The sequence below is a fragment of the Megascapheus bottae genome, chromosome 18, assembly GCF_031878675.1.
Source record: "Megascapheus bottae isolate mThoBot1 chromosome 18, mThoBot2.hap1, whole genome shotgun sequence".
Taxonomy (NCBI): Eukaryota; Metazoa; Chordata; class Mammalia; order Rodentia; family Geomyidae; genus Megascapheus; species Megascapheus bottae.
In genome coordinates, this window is record NC_143526.1 from 31,348,807 (window position 1) to 31,370,379 (window position 21,573).

The following is a 21,573-nucleotide window of genomic DNA, read 5'->3' on the forward strand; positions in this document are numbered from 1 at the left end:
GGTCTTCACTATACCTGAGTGGATGGACCTGTTTCTCTGACCCAGAATTGCATATGCATATACTAATCTTTTCTATTTAATTTTTTTTGTGCTCATCTTGGCACTGCTCCTGTTATTTTAGCTCAAGGCTAGCATTCTACCATTTAAGCCACAGCTCTACTTTCTGCCAGTCCTGGGGGTTGAACTCAGGGCCTGTCTTTGGGGTTTCTCAAGGCTAGAGCTCTACCATTTGAGCCACAGTACCACTTCTGGCTTATTCTATGTATGTGGTACCAAGGAATCGAACCCAGATCTTCGTGCCTACTAGGCAAGCACTCTACCACTAGGCCAAACTCCTGGCCCTTTTATTCTCTGCTTTAAAAAAATTAATTGGAGATAAGAGTCTCAGACTTCCCTGCCTGGGTTGGCTTGAAACCATGATCCTCATGTATCAACCTCCTGAGTAGTTAGGATTACAGCTAGGAGCCCCGTGCACCTGGCTCACGCAACTCACAGATTCTCCACCACAGGGACAAATTCTTGCAGTCAAGAAGCAAAAGGCAAGTGTGTCTTCCAAAAGAGAACAGAGCTCTTCTGAGCAAAAAGTTGAAAAGTCCTGAGCACAACTTGTTCCTTGGTGAGCACTTGGAAGCATTTATCAAGACCCAAGGGTATAGGACTGTCTGGATGGCTTTAACAGAAAGTCTATAGCTTGCAGGAGTAGTCACAGTGGCCTTGGTGCAAACTCTTGCAAGGGAAGGGTCCTCTGCTAGAGATCCCTGAAGAAGGATATAGCTTGATGGCAGCAGGGTAAAGCTTTCCTGGTAGGTAGCACTATGATCTGCCAGAGGTCTCCCTCCACTTTGGAGACAGGAAGAAAATGCCAGACTGAGAGGAAGGAGAGCTGTTGGGGCAGCAGACTGTTGTCCTCAGGCTAGATTACAGAAAACATGGCCAGCTCTGGGGATGCCTGGGACTTATCTAAGGCCAGGTTACTAAACAGCTTCATTTGAAGCACACAAATTCTCAAACATAGGGGAAAAAGAGAAAGTTCTCCAAATTTGGGGAGCAAAGTTGATCCTGAAACTCTTTAGAACCTAACCTTCAGTCTAGTATCCTTCCCAACTATTTTATTTTTACTTATTTATTTATTTTTGCCAGTCCTGGGGCTTGAACTCAGGGCCTGAACACTGTCCTTGGGCTTTCTCAAGGCCAGTGTTCTACCACTAGAGCCACAGTACCACTTCCAGCATTATTCTATGTATGTGGTACCGAGGAATCGAACCCCAGTCTTCATGCATGCTAGACAAGCACTCTACCACTAGGCCACACTCCCAGCCCCTTCCCAACTGTTTTAAAATCTCAGTTGCAGCTAACAAAAACCCTTTGATGGAATCAGACACTAATTAGCTCATTTAACATAGAGATTAATTCATTAGTTCACTCTCTCATTGTTACTTCAAATTGGCATAAAGCAAAAATTGTACATTATGGCTAAGAGAAAAGGTTTTTAAATTAGCCTGAGATGGCCTGTGACTCCCTTTCTGACCCCTGTTTTCCTTAGCTGTGAAAAGGGGATACACTCAACCCCATCCCAAGCTGATTTGTGGGGACTAAATACTTGGCACAGAGTTTGCTCTGTACATAGTATGCATTCAACCAAAACTAAAGTAAAAAAAAAAAAAAGCAGTTAAGAAATCAAGTATAAGTGAGAAACAAGGGAGATAAAGTAGAACTCTATCAAAATATCTAAATAAGGGAAGCACTGTGCTATTGGCAGTCCTGGAAGAAAGGAAGCAGGAATGTTACACCATTCTCACTGTTTCATGAGAAGAAGCACATAAGCTCATCAGGACAGAGTTTTTGATTCTCAATGCACAGACACACACACACACACACACACACACACACACACACACACACACACACACACGGAACAGAGCAAACAGCTCTCTAGGGCCCCTGCTGCCTCCCAACACCATACTACAGCTGCTTGTGGTGAGGTACTTCAAGAGTTAAAACATTTTTGTGCCAATATTTTAAGAGTGCAGAAGGTTCCAAATTACATGTAAAATAAACAATGCCAGACTGTGAAAACTCTTGGCTGCAACGTCCTCTGATGTTAACAAGAGTTTCTTTATTACTGTAACCTTTCAGAAGTGAATAAAAATTATTTCTCTGCCCTAGTTTTGCCCTCCAGTAAAAGGGAAGAGAACAGTGACCATGGAAAGAGCTGTACAATGACCTCTCATGAAGGCTGGGGAGTGGGAAAGGGGGGCAGTTGGAAACACAAAGCCTTCCATATATGTTTCTAGACAAACATTAGAAATTTAGTTTGGGCTGTGCTGATCATATTGTAAAACTTTACATTCCTAATATTTTTATGTTAACCAAAACTCTTGGAGGGGACAACCAAGCATTTGCAAAATCTGAGCTGGTACTATGGAGAAATCTTGACCAGCACTTCAGAACCATTCAGTGGATCCCTTCACTCAAAAACTGACTCTGAAGTGCTCTCCCAAAACAAGGAAGAAGCTGGGTACAATGGTTCTTGCCATGAAGAGAATTGGGGTCTGAGGCCAGCCTACACAAAAGAAGTTAGCGAGACCCTACCTCGGTCAGTACGCTTTGTATTGTGAGATGTACCTAAAATTCCAGCTTCATAGGACGTCACAGGTAAAATGATCATGGTCAATGTCTGGTCCAGGTAAAATGTAAGACTCTGCCTGAAAAATAACAAAACCAGAAAAGCTGGGGGTATATGATTCAAGCGATACCTGTCTAGCAAGCATAAGGCCTTGAGTTCCAACCTCAGCAACACTAAAACAAAACAACACAAATAGAAAAAAAATAAAGGAAGAAAATCTACATGCAGCCTGTACTTTAAGACAAAATAAATTATTTTGCCGTGAGTCTGCAACTATCATACATGTAGCAAGATCTCAAAATGGAGCTAGTCTGAATAAAGAGAATCTGTTCATATCATTACAGGAAAAGGAATGTCACCAAACAAAGGTCAAACCTTCTCTGTCCTCTTGCATCACTGTGTCTTTATTCATACTGGTTCTCTGCCTGGACAGCTCTTGTCTAACCAACATCTACTTTTCCAGAAAGATCCAGTCTGAAAGACATTCATTCCAAGCTCCAAGAATATTCTCTGGACATCAAATTATTTGTTTGTATGTTTGTCTCCTGCTACACTCGGGAGTCAGGGACAAAGTGTTAGTATCTCTGGGATTTAGTACAGTACCTGGAAGGTAGTGTGTCATAATAAAGTGGATGAGTAGATGGGTAAAACTCTGTGTCTGGGAACAGAAAGCAGACAGAGAATGATGAACTGTTAAAAAAAAAATCAAGCTGTGGGATTTAATGTAAGACTAGCATTTTAGACTTTCACAGTTGCAGAATATTAAGTTTGGAGCAAAAGTAGAAGGTATCTCACTCATCTCCCAGAGAGGTCAGGTAATTTGACTTTACTCAAGCTCACCTAGAAGAGTGGCCAAAATGGCAAAACACCTTCCATTGTTCTCCTCTGTTCTTTTTCCTGTCTAGAATGGCAGGTGTAACTGTTTACTTTGTGGCAGGACAAGACACGTGATTAAAATTCCTTACTGTGAGAATGTTATTTTACTATAAACAAATAAAAATTATGCTAGGTATTCAAATCACTTGATTAAAAGATACAATCTCTGCCTCCCTCAAAAAGTTAATACACAGAGTACCAGGGGTATGACATGGTGGCAGAGTACTTGTCCTGGGTTTGAATCCTTGGTACCACACACACAGCAAAAGCAGGAAGAGGTGCTGTGGCTCAAATGGTAGAGGGCTGCCTTGAGAAAACTCAAGGACAGTGCCTAGGCCCCAGGACTGGCAAAAACAAAAAGTTAACACGCAGATGGGTGCCTGTGGCTCACAACTATAATCCTACTACTCATGATCTCAGGATCATGTTTCAAAGCCAGAGGGGCAGAAAAGTTCCCATAAGACTCTTATCTCCAATTAACCACTCAAAAACTGGAAGTGGTGCTGTGACTCAAGTGGTAGAATCCTAGCCTTGAGCAAAAGAGGCTCAGAGACAGTGACCAGGCCCTGAATTCAAGCCCTACAACCACCACCATCAACAACAAAAAGTTAACATGGTTACTGTAGGACTTACCAATTCCCCAAGAGAATGGAAATCATGGGCAGACACAAGCCTGTACGTATGTACATTATTCTTAAGTGCCCCAAAGTGGAAAAACTCAAATGTCTAATACTTAAAAACAGACCATTTATAAAATATGAATAAAACATGCAACACCATGGATGAACCCTGAAAAATGCGATGCTAAATGAAAGGAGCCAAACCTAAAAGGCTATATATTGTATCATTCCATTTCTATGAAATGCTCAGAACAGGCAAATCCACAGACATGGAAAGGAAAGCAGTGGCTCCGGGTCTGAGGAAAGAGGAACAGGGAGTGCCTGCCAATGGGTACAGGACTTCTTTTCTGAGGTGATGAAAATGTTCTGGAATTAATAGTGGTGATGGAGGCAAAACACTGTGAATTTGCTTAAGAAAATTAAAATCATAAATACTCTGTGAATTATATCTCTATTTTTTAAAAACAGAAAAAAAAAAAAAACAGAATCTCTACCCTGTAGGGGAAGACCAATCTAACTGCAAGAGCCAAGACCAGAAAACTGAGATGCATGAAGAACAGGCTTAGTGCCACATGACATGTGAATATTAAGTAAATGAGAAGAAAAAGAAAACAACACTTGATGTTAGCACAAAAGCTGTAGTGTTTAGTAATGGATCAAGAGCAGAGACCTGCAGTTTGGCAAGTTCAGGTTCCCGTCCGGACTGCCATATCCACTGGATAAGCCCTATTACATTACCTAAATGAATAATGAATAACAGCCTCCCAAAAGTTGTCTACAATTCCTAATATAGTTAAATAAATAAAACAAAAGATGTAGCTGTGATATTAATGTGATATGCAATATGTACATCTTACAAGAAACATGAGGAAGACAGATTCATTGCAGGGGAAGTCACTGGAGTGAAGCCGCCACAAGCCAAAGAATGTTGGCAATCACCAAAAGGTGAGAAGGGGAAAGAACAGATTTTCCTCTGAAGCCTCCAGAGATAACCCTACCAACACTTCATTTTCAGCTCAGTGAAACTCATTTTTGCTTTTAGTGCTATAAGAATAAATTCTAGCTGTTTTGAACCACCGAGTTAATGATAACTGCTACATAAACAAATATACTAATTAATCTTTGAGCCTTCTTTTCCTTATCTGTGAAACTAGGCTAGAAATACTATTTCACAGGTAAAGATTATTTCAGGGTGCTTTAAATGTCAAATGGTGCATGTTAATGTGTATAGCAAAGAGAAAGCCCTTAACTGATGTAGCTATTACAGATGGGGGATTCTGTTCTAACACTGTCAACATTTACATTACATGGCATACATGGTATCAGCATATGCCATGCTCCTCTTACCAAGGAGAGCTGTAAGAGCTGGCAATCAGGAGATTTCTGTTGGTTTTTAGCTTATACTTAACTTTCTCCATTTCTATTAGTTAAAAGGCAGGGTTAGCAAGGTGTGGTGGCTCAAACCTGTAATCCTAGCTACTCAGGAGGCTGAGACCTGAAGATCATGGCTCAAAAGCCAGTCCGGGCACTAAAGGCCCTGAGACTCTTATCGCTAAATAACCACCAGAATACCAGAAGTGGTGCTGTGGCTCTAGGAGTAGGGTGGTAGCATTGAGCTGAAGAGCTCAGGGACAATGCTCAGGACCCAGAGGTAGGGCAGTAGCCTTGAACTGAAGAGCTCAGGGACAGTGCCCAGGCTCAGAGTTCAAGCCACTACAAAAAAAAAAAAAAAAAAAAAAGACAGGGTCAGAGACCAGGAGTTTGGCCTAGTGGTAGAGTATTTGCCTAGCATGCACGAGGACCTGGGTTCAATTCCTCAGTACCACATACATAGAAAAAGCTGGAAGTGGTGCTGTGGCTCAAGTGGTAGAGTGCTACCCTTGAGAAAGCCCAAGGACAGTGCTCAGGCTCTAGTCTTGAGCTCAGTCCTGAGCTCAAGCCCAGGACTGGCAAAAAAAAAAAAAAAAAAAAAGAAGAAAAGAAAAAAGACAGGGTCCACTGTGAACAGCGGAGGGCAAAGAAAGAAGGAAAAAAGAAGGGAGGGAAGGAAGAAAAAAAAGAAGGAAGGAAGGAAAAAGGAAAAGCAATATTGCTGAAGCTGGGCACTGGTGGCTTAAGCCTGTAATCCTAGCTACTCAGGAGGCTCAGATCTGAGGATCGTGGCTCAAAGCCAGGTTAGAAGCCAGCCAAGGCAGTAAAATCCATGGCACTAGCCTTGAGCAAAAAAGCTCAGGGAGAGCACCAGACCCTGAGTTCAAGCCCCACTGACAAAAAAAAAAAGTGGTGATGGGAGTGGGGGGGCTGTAGAAGCATAGCCTAGTGATAGAGTGCTCGCCTAGCATGCACAAAGCCCTGGGTTTGATTTCTCAATACCACATACACAGAAAAAGCTGGAGGTGGCACAGTGGTTCAAGTGCCAGAGCTCTAGTCTTGAGCAAAAAGTGTCCAAGAAAAGTGCCCTGATCTTTAGGTCAAAGCCCCAGGACTGACCCCCCTCTCACCCCCAAAAGATTGTTGGGTCATATACCCCAAACTTCTAATTTGAAAATATGATCCTGGAACTTATACTCTTAATAAATTCCTAAATGATATTGAGGCTGCTAGTGGAGGGCCATAATTTGATTGCTCACACTGTTTTGTTTTCTTGGTGCCAATAGTGGGGCTTGAACTCAAAGCCTTATGCTCTTCCCTTTAGCTTTTTCATTCAAGGCTGGAGCTCTACCACTTGAGCTACACCGCCAGTTCAAGGACCATAATTTGAGAATCTCCAGACCAGGTGACTTCATGATTCCTTTTCAAAGTAGTACAGGCATTATTGGAGTGGCAGTAGGAGGGGGAAAGGCTAAAGAAAAGAGTAATGATAAACATGGTCAATGTGGTATATTTGCACATATGAAAATGAAACAAGGGAAACTTTTAAGAAGTGGGGGCAGAGGAGTGAGGCCGATCAGGGTAATTATATATTTGCACGGATCTACCAGTGGATTCCCCTTATTCAACTAATGTATATTAATTTAGAAAAGATTTTTTCCCAGTTTCATAGCTAAGATTGCAGAAAGAGCCATAATGCCATGTTAAAATGGCTGTAAAGATAATATCTTTTCCTAAGCAAGAGGGAGGGTTGGAAGGGCAAATACTAAGCACAAGGTAAAGGCTAGTTTTTAACTTTTCTTTTAAGAAGAATGAGAACTCTGAAGCAATGGTGGGAACTGAAAGAGGCTGTCCCCTTCTCCAACATGCTGGCCCCATTTTAATTTATTTTAATCCCACCTTTCTGCCTTTTCACCAGACCCCTCCCTTTCATGCCCTCCTCTAGAAACACATCTAGGTGTCTCCTGAATTCATTTATTGGCGTTGCTGTACACAGTATAATGCCACCTTTGTTAGTCTCCCAGACCAGCCCCTCTGTGCCCGGTGTTCAGTCTCAGTGTTCCTCTGCTCTTAAAAAAACACAACCAAGAAGTCTGAAAAATAATTGTAAAATCAACTAAGGCAAAATTCAGCCAATGTGGAGACATTCAGACTTTAAATGCCAGAAAAAGAAATAAATTCATAACATTGTTAGCATTTGAATGTCTTTTTTCAGCCCTTAATCTCTATTAGTCTCGCTGAGTAGGAAACCTCTGCAGTGTTGCACAAGAAATTCTGAATGAAAGGGCCTCAGACTTGGGACTGGGACCTTGGGAGCGAAGGATCTCAAGATTCAAGAAAAGCTGTCTCTCTTAATCATAGCAGTCTTTTTTTTCCCCACCTTGTACCAGTCCTGGAGTTTAAACTCAGGGCCTGGGCACTGTCCCTGAGCTTTTGTATTTAAGGCTGATGCTCTACCACTTGAACCACAGCTCTACTTATGGCTTTTTGTGGTTAACTGGAGATAAGAGCTTCACAGACTTTCCAGTCCCGTCTGGCTTTCAACTGAGATCCTCAGGTCTCAGCCTCCTGAGTAGCTAGGATTACAGGTGTGAGCCATCCACACCTGGTATTCTTGGGAAGTCTTTAGTGGTAAGAGGAGTGGCTATAGAATGAAGGACATCAAATAAGTGGTGGGGGTGAAGGGGGACAGAAAGGTTTAGAGACATAAAGGATAAAGGGTTAAAGAGTTTAGGGACATAAAGGATAAAAGCTAACGGGGGGGGGTAGGGGTGGGCATGGGGGTGGGCATTCAGCATGAGGAATGGCAGGACACCCCAAGTGCCCTGCGGGGGGGGCAGGCTTTGAAACATGGTTATCAGGTCACTGCCTTTCTCCTATAGAAATTCTGTGAGGTAACGGAAGATGATACCAAATGCACTCATTTATTCATTCAGTCAAGAAATATTTACTGAGTGTCTGGTATGTACAAAGCTCCATTTCTGGAGGTACAGGAATATAAAGACAAACAAATTAGACCTCAGGAAATTCACAATCCAAACCTGAAGGAAAAAAGGATCAAGTGCACGGGAAGCTTCATGTTTCAATTCATTTCAAAAACAGAACTGTTCATCACTTCTCTTTCAGGGACGTCCCCCAAAATAGAGTGAATTCAGTGAGCCATTCGGAAAGAGGCGACTGAGCCACTGGTGACATCCTGGTCATATGTACCTAAATTGGGAAGCTGCCTAAATACCTACACTGTCCTGCCACCAATTCAGGCCTGGAATTTTGTGTAAAGAAAGGAATACAACCATTAATTGTAAATATAAATTCCTGAGCCAGTCCCCAAATGGAATTTCATTGCCTTCCAAGAATTTAGTCTTCCCTCTCCCATTAACTAAGTATCCACTTCAATAGCTCAGGCCATTTTTTAAAAATTTAATTGTCAAGGTGATGTATATACGGGTTACAGTTATATGTAAGGTTGTGAGTACATTTCTTGTCCAACACTGTTACCTCCTCCCACATTTTTCTCTCACATTCCTTCCCTCAATCCCAGTCCCGACCCTCCCTTCCCCACCCCCGCAGCTCAGACCATTTAAAAACTTCAGAACTATTGAGCTGTCTGGTGGCTCACAGTTATACTAGCTACTCAGGAAGCTGAGATCTGAGGGATGCATTTCACAGCTAGCTGGGGCAGAAAAATTCCATGAGACTATTATCTCCAATTATACACCAAAAGGCCAGAAGTGGAGCTATGGCTCAAGTGGTAGAGGGCTAGCCTTGAGCAAAAAAGCTAAGAGACGGCACTGCCCTTGGACTTTCTCAAGGCTAGAGCTCTTCCACTTGAGCCTTAGCACCACTTCTGGCTTTTCTCTATGTATGTGAAACTGAGGAATCGAACCTGGGTCTTTGTGCATGCAAGACAATCACTCTACCACTAAGCCAAACTCCCAGCCCCCTTTGTTAAGATTTAAAACCTCCTAGTTTAGAAAAATAAATACCCTATGTTTAAATTGTTCAATTTTTAAAAATCAAACAATTCCATTAGAAAATGGGAAAGCCTGCAAAAAAGAAAGAGAAATTGATGGCAAAAGAAGTAAGATTTAAGGCTAATACAGCAAACAAACATCCTCAGAATAAAAAAGTTTATCTCCCTGCCACACTCTCCTAGTACTTATCCTGGCCTCCAGAACTGTCTTCCTTCATTTTTTTTGGATACTTACAAGGCACCCATTCAGCTAAAATGCAATTATAATCATTTTGGAGAATACAAAGAGATACATGAGATCCTTGCACCCCAGAAATTCACCTGGAATACAGTGAACAGAGATGAGCAACCATGATGCAAAACAGAGTAAGAGTCCAGAGACAGGTACACATATATTAGTATGATATTTCCAGGTGGTGAGGGGATGGGACTGGCTACCAGTTTGGGTAAAGGGATTGGGGAAATCTAGGTGTATGCCTCAATGAGGACAGACAGACAGAAACAGCAAGGCATTTGGCTTGGCTGGAGAGAAAGATATGTGAACTGAAGCTGGAATGTGATGTTCCCTGGGTGTGCGGTAAGTGCTAGACAGACATATGTGCTAGAAGGTTTCATATACCTAAGATTCAGGAACAACTGGGGAAATGAGTTTAGAGGGCAGCCTGGAATGTGATCACAAAGACCTTACAATGCAAAATACTGGTTCTTTTTGAAAAGCAATGCAAAAATTCACAAAGGAGCCCAGTTGAGGCCATAGCTCTATCACCTCATCCCTCTGCACCAATCGGTACCTGCTACATACAGGAGGTGACAGAGATTCAATTCTTATTCTGGAATACTACTAGCAAGACGTCATCGGAAGTCTTGCCAAGGGAACCGGCATGTCAGGGATCACTGATAAAGATAAACTGAAATTTCTTAATGATGGCCCTCTCCACCTCTTCCCGCCAATGTCTTCTAGTCTTGGAGAGCTTAAACTTGCCCAATGTAAGCCTTACAAAGCGGAGATGTCTGGCAAAGCAGAACTGAGAGGAAGTCATTTAGCCAGCCTAAGTTTACCATTAACACGATGTGCCACTGCCTTGAGCTAGTTTTTATGTTTTTTAAGTTTGGTTGAAATGTCACAAATGGAAAAATGAAGTAAAGCACCCTGGTTAGCCACAAGACTGGACACACCTGGCTACAAACCCAGCAAAAGAAACTGACTTCATCAGTAAGAGAGGCAGGGTGAAATTTACATCTGAAATCTGCCTGCACCAGGAGAAAGTGCTGAGGCCAAAGGCGCTGTCTGTTTTTACAGCTGCCTCAGGTCTTAGTTCTTGCTCTTACTAACACTCAGGAGTGCGGCAAGGGCCCAAGGAAAAACGGTCTCCAACCTCTTCAGCTGCAACTCAACTCACAAGGGTTTTTAAGAACTGGTTAATGAAATAAAACAAGACCAGATGAGGTGATATAATGAACTTTATTTCCACGGCTAATTCATATGCTTAAATCACAAATTATGGTTTTTTTTAAGTCAGAACACTAAATTATTGATGTGATTTTTTTTTTGGTAACTTAAGATTTAATGCATACTTTTTGTACCAGCTTCACTAATGACATATGAATCTGCCCATTTTTCACAATAGCTGCACACCTAAAAAGCTGATAAAAAGGAAAACATGGGTAAAGTCAAAATTTTTGCACCTACGAGAAATTCTAGTGTCAAAGGAGTTCTTGATTGGAATTCTAATTCCAAAGATATTCAAAGGTTCTGATTCAAGAACTTGCTAGTGGCCTGGCTGATGCTGGATCTTTCCCACACTAATCCATTTAAAGTAACAGCCTCTAAAAATTCTTTGGCAGTAGAAGAAAAATTACCACTACAATGATTTGATTGGATTTGTAAAATTTACTTTTTATTCCAGTTTTCTTTCAGAGGCACACCTGGGATGCCAAGTAACACAGAGATAGATTTGCAAATTACCACCTTCAAATCATAGGCTTCCAAAGCTAGAAACTTGGAAACCACAAAGGTACCCCACTACAACCACTACCACCTGGTTTTTGTTTTTAATAAAGAAACTGAAGCTTAGAAGAGGAAAGATTTGCCAATCAGAGTGAGAAGCAGCCTAGACTGGTTCCATGCTGTTTCCTACTGTTCTCTAGCTACAAGTCCCATTGCTTCAGCTTGTTCATTTACAGAAGACTGAGGTCCTCACACACTCACACACCCTTGCATGCATTACAACTAGTTACCATACAACTGTCTTTCCTATACAAAGGGCATCTTATTTATATCGTGAGGTTGGGAAGAAGATCAAGTTCATATGGTAGAAAAGCAATAACTGTAATCCCATATATATAGTTATATCAAGTATGGCTTATATATCAATGTACGGCTTACTAAGTTATTTAAGGTGGGGCAGGTGTAGCCCATGTGGGTCTAGTGGCCCCACTTCTAGCAGAATTTAGTCAACAGTGATAAGAAAAACAAGTTCACTTAATTGAGGAGTTACTGCATGACTGCCTGGAGGTCAGCCAAGGCTTGGCTAGCTAGAGGGAATCACTGCCAATCCCACCCCACATCCACTTTCTGCTGCCTCAAAATTTGGGTAGCAAATTCAGACAGCATGGGGAACACAAGCTGTGTGAAGAGCTTAGATGATGCTGATCTCAGGGCAACGAAGACAGCAGTAGGCACAGCAGTGAGAAATATGAAACAGGAGCCAAAATAGGCAATTACAGAAAAAGTTCAATACTGACTTCAAAATGGATGCTAATGATGATGATAGATGCTAAAACTTTGATATATTTCACTTTCCTCGAATGAAGAGAAATGTCATTAGTCTTTTGTCCCCAAAGAATGGCATGTAAATGTCAGCAGAGATACTTAATGGCAAATCCATGTCTACTGGCTTTCTATGCACCAGTTCCATCAGAGATATTAGGAAAATATGAACCAAAAACAACCCTCAACTAAGGTTCCCAAAGGGCAGCTACTGCCCCCATGATCATCTCAAAGATTACAATTTACACAGAATAAGCACATGAAGCCAAGGTACTGGGGTTGCAACCAAAGATATTGCACTTGCTAGGCAAGTACTTTACCACTGAGCTACATCCCAGCCATAGGTCTCTTTTAAGAAAGAGTCCAGGGATGGACCAGGAGCGTGGCCTAATGGTAGAGTGCTTGCCTAGCACACACAAAGCCCTGGGTTTGATTCCTTGGTACCACATACACAGAAAAAGCTGGCAGTGGCTCAAGTGGTAGAGTGCTAGCTTTGAGAAAGCTCAAGGACAGTGTCCAAGCCTTGAGTTCAAGCCTCAGGGCTGGGGAAAAAAAAAAGAAGAGAGAGAGAGAGAGAGAGAGAGAGAGAGAGAGAGAGAGAGAGAGAGAGAGAGAGAGAGAGAGAGTCCCCTTTCTGTCTTTCTCTCTGTTCGCTGTCCACCAAGGAGGAAGCAGCCTGCTCTGCCACACACTCTCGCTGCACAGCTTCAAGCACAGAACAAATCCTCTAAAACCCTGAGGCCAAAACAAGACCTTCTTCCTTTAAGTTGTTTCTTTATAAAACCCAATACTATAGTATAGAGATTTTATTAGTGTTATTTGGGGTGTTTTATTTTTTCTTCATTGAATAACATAGGAAAAAGTCTTCCAAAATACACACCAAAATGGAAACAATGGTTACTTCCATGAAGAAAGTAAATGGCAAGGACTCAGAATGATGATTAAGGGGATTTCAGATTCAACTGAAAATATCAGATAACACACACACACACACACACACACACACACACACACACACAATGTGAGTGAATGATTCACAACAATGTGGGTAAGATAAGCTCGATCAAAGCCCTGGGTTCAAGCCCCAGGACTGGCAAAAAAAAAAAAAAATACACACACACACTTTTGGTTTAGTTTTGGGGCTGATACTGGAGCTTGAACTCAGGGTCTCATACTACAGCTTAGCTTTTTCAGTGATTGGCTTTTTCACTGATCCTCAGCCTCCTGAATAAATAGAATTACAGACCAGTAGCATTTGGCCTAATGTACATTTTCAGTGGATATATTTCCAAAGTCTTCTAGGTTGGTAAATGCTTTGGGGCCTAGTATTGATGGTTCAGGCTTGTAATCACAGCTTTTCAGGAGGCTGAGATCTGAGGATCTTTTTGCCCAGGCAAAAAAGTCTGTGAGGCTCTTATCTCCAATTAAATACCCAAAGCCAGAAGTAGAGCTGTGATGCAAGCGATAGAGCACCAGCCTTGAGCAAAAAAAGCTCAGGGACAGGGCCAGGCATTGAATTCAAGCCCCAGGATTGGCATACGAGTGCACATGTGCATGCACGTGTACGTGCGCGCACACGCACACACACGTTTGCTTTTCAGTTCTCTCAGTTCAGACTCAAAGCTTCATACCAAGACATTTCCAGTAGAACTAGACTAACTCAAATACTGAATTATCAGTGCCCTTAAAACAGCATCTGATTCCTTCCATTCACTAGTCCCATCACTCCTATCACCATGGGCTTTATAATCCCATCTTGACACACATGCCGGCATGTCCTCACACCAACAAGCCACTACCATGTGTATGAACACATAAATTATCTGTGACGTGTCAGTCTCCACAGAATTATTACAGATGAATTAGTCCAGATGAATGACCTCATGACACCAGGCAGCATTCAGAGAAGAAAAACCTCAAACTCAAGGCAACCTGTCATCACAGATGTCCAGGACCAGAATCTAATGGCAAGCACTTACCCCCATGATTCTACCACGCTGCTCAACATCTTCCCACATAAAATGAACGATGATGCGACACATGTACTTCCCACTCCGGCCTTCCTGCTTCATTCTGACTAGACACATCCTAGGGGGAAGAAAACAGAGTCAATCACTGTTTGCATTTTCCTTATTAGACATTTCCACTGAAGAATGGTTTTAGCAAAGGGCACTGAAACAAAAAACTAGAAGTAACCTTATTTAAATAAGGCTACTGCTGGGTGCTAGTGGCTCATACCTGAAATCCTAGCTACTCAGGAGGCTGAGATCTGAGGATCATGGTTCAGCCTGGGCAGAAAAGTCCCTATGAGTCTCTTACCTCCAATTAACCACTCAAAAACTGGAAGTAGCATTATGGCTCACGTGGTAGAATGTGAACCTTGAGCACAAAAACGTCCAGGGACAGTGCCCAGGCCCTGAGTCCAAGCCCCACAAACAAACAAACAAATAAGGTAACCTTATTTGTTTGTTCGTTTGTTTTGCCAGTCCACAAATAAGGTTACTTTAAAAACAATCAAAAACTGGGCTGGGAGTTTGGCCTAGTGGTTAAAGTGCTTGCCTAGCATGCACAAAGACCCGGTTCGATTCCTTGGTACCACATACATACAAAAAAAAAAGCCGGAAGTGGTGCTGAGGCTCAAGGGGTAGAGCTCTAGCCTTGAGAAAGTCCAAGGACAGTGCTCAGGCCCTGAGCCAAAGCCCAGGACTGGCAAAAAAAAAAAAAAAAAAAAAAAAAACTTTTAGCTGAGCACTGGTGGCTCGTGCCTGTCGTCTTAGTTACTTAAAAGGCTAAGATCTGAGGATCCCAGTTTAAAGCCAGCCCCCAAAGGAAAGTATGGTCCCATTAGCCACCAAAAAGCTAGAAGTAGAATTGTGGCTCATGTGGTAGAGTGCTAGCCTTGAGCATAAAATCTCAGGGTCAGTGCCTAGCCCCTGAGTTCAAACTCAAAGACTATCATAAAACCAAGACCAAAACCAAAGCAAAACAAAAACATAAAAACCCAAGGAGGCTGGCCATAAACGGAAAGATTTACTCAACTTTGATCATTACAAGTACAATCATTCTCTTATTTTATCTAATATTTTACTTATATGTATGTATGCATGTATGTATATAGTATATGTGTGTATGTATGTATGTATGTATGTATGTATGTATGTATGTATGTATGTATTTTTGTACTCAGGTCATTGCATTTCTGCTTAGCTTTTGTGCTCACGACAGATGCTCTACCATTTGAGCTACACTTTCAGTCAAACAAAAGTGCAGTCTTTATAACCAAGGAGTATCTCAAGACTTAATTAATGAAATGGATAACCTCAAAAAGTAGAAAAATTGACTTTACTGACCAGGAGTTTGGCCTAGTGGTAGAGTGCTTATCTAGCATGCATGTAGACTCAGGTTTGATTCCTCAGTACCACATAAACAGAAAAAGCTAGAAGTAACCAGGTGCAGTACATACCTGCAATCCTAGCTAATCAGGAGGCTGAGATCTGAGAATCAAGGTTCAAAGCCAGCCCAGACAACAAAAGGACCTGAGACTCTTATCTCCAATTAACCTCTAGAAAACGGGAAGTGGTGCTTGGCTCAAGGTTAGGGTAGTAGCCTTGAGCTGAAGAGCTCAGGGACAGCGCCCAGGCCGAGTTCAAGCCCCATGACCCTCTCCCCCCCAACCCCCCAAAAAAGCCAAAAGTGGTGCTGTGGCTCAAATGGTTGAACTCTAGCCTTGAGAAAGCCCAAGGACAGTGTTCAGTCCCTGAGCTGAAGGCCTAAGACTGGCAAAAAAACAAAAACAAAAACAAAATGGACATGTGTATACACACACACACACACACACACATACATATACCCTTTACTAAAAAGCAAAAAAAAAAAAAAATGTTTGGTAGGATCACAGCCCATCTGATAGAGAATAGCTATTGATCTCTAACTGGGATTGTTGTTATTATGATTCTAAATCTGTAACCCCTGACCCCAATTGGTGCCTAAGAAATAACACTTCGGGACAATAATGAAGCAGAATAGGAAGATCAGGTTACTTTATTTATTTATTTATTTATTTATTTATTTTGCCAGTCCTGGGCTTGAGCTCAGGGCCTGAGCACTGTCCTTGGATTTTTTCTCAAGGCTAGAGCTCTACCACTTGAGCCTCAGCACCACTTCTGGTTTTTTTCTATGTATGTGGTACCGAGGAATTGAACCCGGGTCTTCATGCATGCTAGGCAAGCACTTTAACCACTAGGCCAAACTCCCGGCCCCAGATCAGGTTACTTTATATACCACACGGCATGTTGCAAGGCAGAAGCACATAAGGAAAAGTTAATCCTTTTTCACAAGACTTTCCTAAAAGTTAACCAAACTGCTCATGTCAGCCTCTCACCTGAAAAGGTGCTGTGTGTATTTTGATGCTTACGTGTTGTCAGAGGCCAATTCATCCAGCAATAGTGAGGTAATGGAATTCATTTATTGAAAATTCTGTAGTTTGTTAATACACCTGCCTTCTGAGGTTTAAAAGGCCCAGATTTTCTTAGACCATAAACTTTCTAAGTACATCAATAAGAGGTAAGGTGCTGTGGATTTCATAACACAGACTGTTGGCCCTTACAGATAATGGCTGGCTCTAATGGTTATCTGGATTGAAAAGAGAATAAAGACATTGTCAAGGTTACAGACACTTCACATAATGAATATGAAGAAGTTCCATATGTTAAGCAAACAATGAATATCTACATTTGTGAAAGGGAAGGTTATAGGAAGCAGGAAAATAAAACCAGAAAAATGAAAATGAAGGGCTTTGAAATGGTATACTAGAAAAAGTCTGAACTTTCCTAGACTAAGCAGACAACGGTAAGCCACTGGGAAGAAGAGAAGTAATAAGTACCTTGGCATTCATAGCAAATGAGTCTTGGAGAAGTTTTTGTTTGTTTGTTTGTTTATGCCAGTCCTGGGGATTGAACTTGGGGTCTGAGCACTTTCCTTGGACTTTCGACAAGGCTAGTGCTCTATCATTTTAGACACAGCACCACTTATGGCTTTTTCTGTGTATGTGGTACCAAGGAATCAAAACCATGCTAGGCGAACACCCTACCACTAGGCCATGCTCCTGGCCCGAAGTTAACTCTTTTTTCCCAGCCTCAAAAAATAAATACTGTCACCAGAATGGGAAAGTGACAATTTTGGTGAATACTTGATAATAAGACTTGTCAGAACCCAGGTGCCAGTGGCTTATATCTGTAATCCTAGCTACTCAGGAGGCTGAGATCTGAGGATCACAGTTTGAAGCCAGCCAGGGCAGTGTCTTCAAGAAACTACCAAAAAGCCAAAAATGAAACTATGGCTCAAATGGTAGAGTCCGAGCTCAGGGACCAATACACAAACACACGCGCACGCGCACACACACACACACACACACACACACACACACACACACACACACGCACACATTGTCTGATCTATAAATACAACTGAAGACTGCAATGCCTTCAAAGTTTGTTATAAACGGGACAGTGGCCAGGCCCTGAGTCCAAGCCCTAGGACCAATACACACACACACACACACACACACTGTCTGATCTATAAATACAAACTGAAGACTGCAATGCCTTCAAAGTTTGTTATAAACAGCACCTAACCAACTAACAGCTTAGCAAATACAGATTGAAGCCTATACATGAAAGAAGGGAAAAACTGAATCACTCCTACAACACTATACCAAATTACTTCTTCCCCCCCTCCCCCCAGTTTTCAGGCTTGAACTCAGGGCTTGAGCATTGTCCTTGGACTTTCTTTTTTTTTTTTTTTCTTTTTTTTTGGCCAGTCCTGGGCTTGAGCTCAGGGCCTGAGCACTGTCCTTGGACTTTCTCAAGGCTAGATCTCTACCTCTTGAGCCTCAGCACCACTTCTGGCTTTTTTCTATGTATATGGTACCAAGGAATCGAACCTGGGTCGTCGTGCATGCTAGGCAAGCACTCTACCACTAGGCCAAACTCCCGGCCCCATACCAAATTACTTCTATGGACACTTGATTGATGCAGAACATTTTCATAAAAAAGTTTTATTAGCATGTATTATTTGTGTAAGGGGGCTTTATTGTAATATTTCTGTACATGTATACTATGTACCCTGACTAGATTTACCCCCCTGTAGAACATTTTCAAATATAAGGCTGGACACCAAATTCCATTGCACATAGTTGATTATATAAACATCCAATCAATCTTCCTATCATCAGCAAATGTACTGAGAATTCTCATGAGATTCTAATGCACAGGGCTGTGTAATTAAAAGGCTAACTAAAACCCTGAAGGCTCACTTTTGTCCTAAATTTGTGAATCACGCTTCATGTAGCTAATAACAGAAAAATAGTACTGTTATAAATAACCTTTGTGTTTATCCTCTTCAAGAGAACAGCAGAGGTGAAAGCTAGACCCACAGCTGCCTTGAATGTTCAGAAAGGAGCTGAGTGCCAAATTCTAGGGCACCTGACCTGGAATCTTACCACACTCAGCTTATACTTCCTGTTTAGTACTCAGTAACTAAAACTAAGTCTCCTTCCTGTCTTCACTATGGCTCACCAGGGTAGGGTAAACCTACCCAGTGAGATTCAAGAGGTACCAGTACAACTTGAACCATCCAGAGAAGGTGAAGGCAAAAGAAATGTCAAGTGCTGGTGGTTCACACCTATAATCCTACTACTCAAAAGGCTGAGATCTGAGGAAGGAGGTTAGAAGCTCTTTATCTCCAAAAAAATGGAAATGGAAGTATGGCTCAAGTGATAGAGTACCAGCCTTGAGTGAAAATCCAAGTGAGAATTCAAGATCCTGTGTTCAAGCCCCAGTACCAGTACATGCACACACACATATACACAAATTCAAAATAGTTAACCCAAAGATATAATGATCCTAGTATCTAGGACGAAAGAAAGCCAATATATCACACCCTATAGAATACTAGGTTTAAACAAAAGAACACAACAGTTTTATTTCAACTCACACTGTGAATGCATCCCTTATAATAAATGCTTATGTTAAATGTTGAGAAATATTTTTTTTTTTTGCCAGTCCGGGGCTTGAGCTCAGGGCCTGAGCACTGTTCTTGGTCTTTCTCAAGGTTAGAGCTCTACCACTTGAGCCACAGCACCACTTCTGGCTTTTTTCTATGTATGTGGTGCTGAGGAATCGAACCCAGGTCTTTGTGCATGCTAGGCAAGCACTTTACCACTAGGCCAAACTCCCGGTCCCTAAAATCATATTTTATCACTGATTTGACTTCATGATTTAAAGGATCCTTTTTTTGGTAGGGATGGGAAGACTCCCTGTTAAAACATAAAATTTGCTCTTAAGAATGCAAAGTAGCCAGGTGCTGGTGGCTCATGCCTGTAAACCTAGCTTACATAGGAAGTTGAGATCTGAGGATAGCGGTTCACAGCCAGCCATGAAAAGTCCATGAGAACCTTATCTCCAATTAACCACAAGAAAATGAGAAGTGGCCCTGTGGCTCAAAATGGTACAGCACTAGCCTTGAGCTAAAGAGCTCAGGGATAGAGGAGCTAGCCTTGAGCTGAAGAACTCAGAGACAGTACCCAGACCAGAGTTTAAGCCCCATGACCAAAAAAGAAAAACAACAACAAAAAGAATGCAAACTAAAGCTGGGTGGTAGTGGTTCTTGCCTGTAATCCTAGCTACTCAGGAGACTGAGATCCAAGGATCACAGTTCAAAGCCATTGCTCCCCCCTCCAATCACATTAAATCTATGAGATTCTTTTCTCCAATTAACCAGAAATAAGTTAAACTGGAGCTGTGGTAGATGATAAGAGTGCTATCCTTATGTAAAAAAGTTGAGGGATAGGGTCAGGCCCTGAGTTCAAGCTCCAGATCCAGCAAACCCCCTCTCTCCTGCCCCACAAAAAAAAGCAAAGTACAAAGTAAACAAAAAGGGATTGTCTAATAATAAAAGACTTTTTTTTTTTACTGTAAAAGAGAATCTCTCAGATTGGTTTTCCTAATTAGCATTCCATGATACTCAGATCTCAGCCTCCAGAGTAACTAGCATTACAGGCATGAGCCACTAGACAAATGATTATTTTTCTTTTTCTCTTCCTTCCTTCCTTCTTTCTTTCCTTCCTTCCTTTCTTTTTTTGCCACACCTGGAGCTTGAACTCAAGGCCTGCACACTGTGCTTAGACACTTTTTGCTCAAAGCTAACACTCTGCCACTTGAGCCACAGCACTACTTCTGGCTTTTTCTGTGTATGTGGTACTGAGGAATCGAACCTATGGCTTTGTGCATGCTAGGCAAGCACTCTATCACTAGGCCACATTTCTAGCTCTTTTTTTTTGAACTGAGGGCCTTGCATGTTTTAGTCAGGCACTCTACTGCTAAGCCACATGCCTTTGATAGTCTCACTTATTGCTCTGGCCCATACCTACTGCAATCCTCCTATTTTATGTTTCCTATCAGAGTTGAAATAATGGGCACATACTGTGCCCAGCTCTTCACTGAGAAGGGGGTCTTAAAAACATTTTCCGGTCCAAACTGGCCTTGAACCACAATCTTCCTGATCTCAGCTTCCTCAGCAGCTAAGATTAGGCTAGAAGATTAAATATTATAAATATATTAAATAAGTATTCATCTAAAAAGAATTTACTAACCATCTACTCTGAATATAGACTTAATTCATATATAAACTATTTTCTGTTTAGGAGCCATTCCAATTGCCTGATGATGTTCTTCAAACCCACAATTTATTATCAAAGTTTTAAGCTTCACAGTACTATCCTTGTCTCTCAGTGATTCCAGTGGCTCATAAATAACACTGATCTCTTTTACATATAAGGAAGGAAAATAACCCAGCTAGCAAAGTAAAGGGGGGAAAAAAGGAGCATTCAAGCCTTCGCTTGACGGACTCCCTAATCTCTCTAAAAGGCAAGCAGAGACAGAAGACAAAAGAGCCACAAATAATAAAGGGCTACATACAGTAATCCTGCCTTATGGTCTGTACACTACCATTTTTTAAGTTCTTGAATATAAGACTTGATTTCATCTTTCTGAACTTAAACCATCATTTTACCCACTGTAACTGTCCCTATTTCCCAGAAAAGAAACTAAGTAGGTTAAGTAAGGCTGTACAGTGAGGAAAAGCTGAAACGCAGCCTGAGCTCCCCCAAGCCAGTGAGTGAGTGTCTGGCATACAGTGACAGCAAAGTACCAAGGGCCTCTTCCCACAAAGTCATTAAGACAAGCAGGAAGACAACAGCACTGTCTGGAGTGTAAAAAGGAATGGGCAAATTTTCTAGCCCTAACTTCCTCTGTTCAGACTCAATCTGTGACAGGGAGAA

At 41.8% G+C, this 21,573-nt stretch overlaps 1 protein-coding gene across 3 annotated transcripts in view; it reads right to left on the reverse strand.

Annotated features, from left to right (window-relative positions):
• Uqcc1 (ubiquinol-cytochrome c reductase complex assembly factor 1) overlaps nt 1–21,573 on the reverse strand; it is an 84,636-nt gene that overhangs the window by 23,492 nt on the left and 39,571 nt on the right. For all 3 annotated transcript variants that reach the window (XM_090352236.1, XM_090352238.1, XM_090352237.1), the window contains one exon: nt 14,216–14,324. In XM_090352236.1, the coding sequence (XP_090208362.1) occupies nt 14,216–14,324 (109 nt within the window). The remainder of the gene's footprint in view (nt 1–14,215; nt 14,325–21,573) is intronic.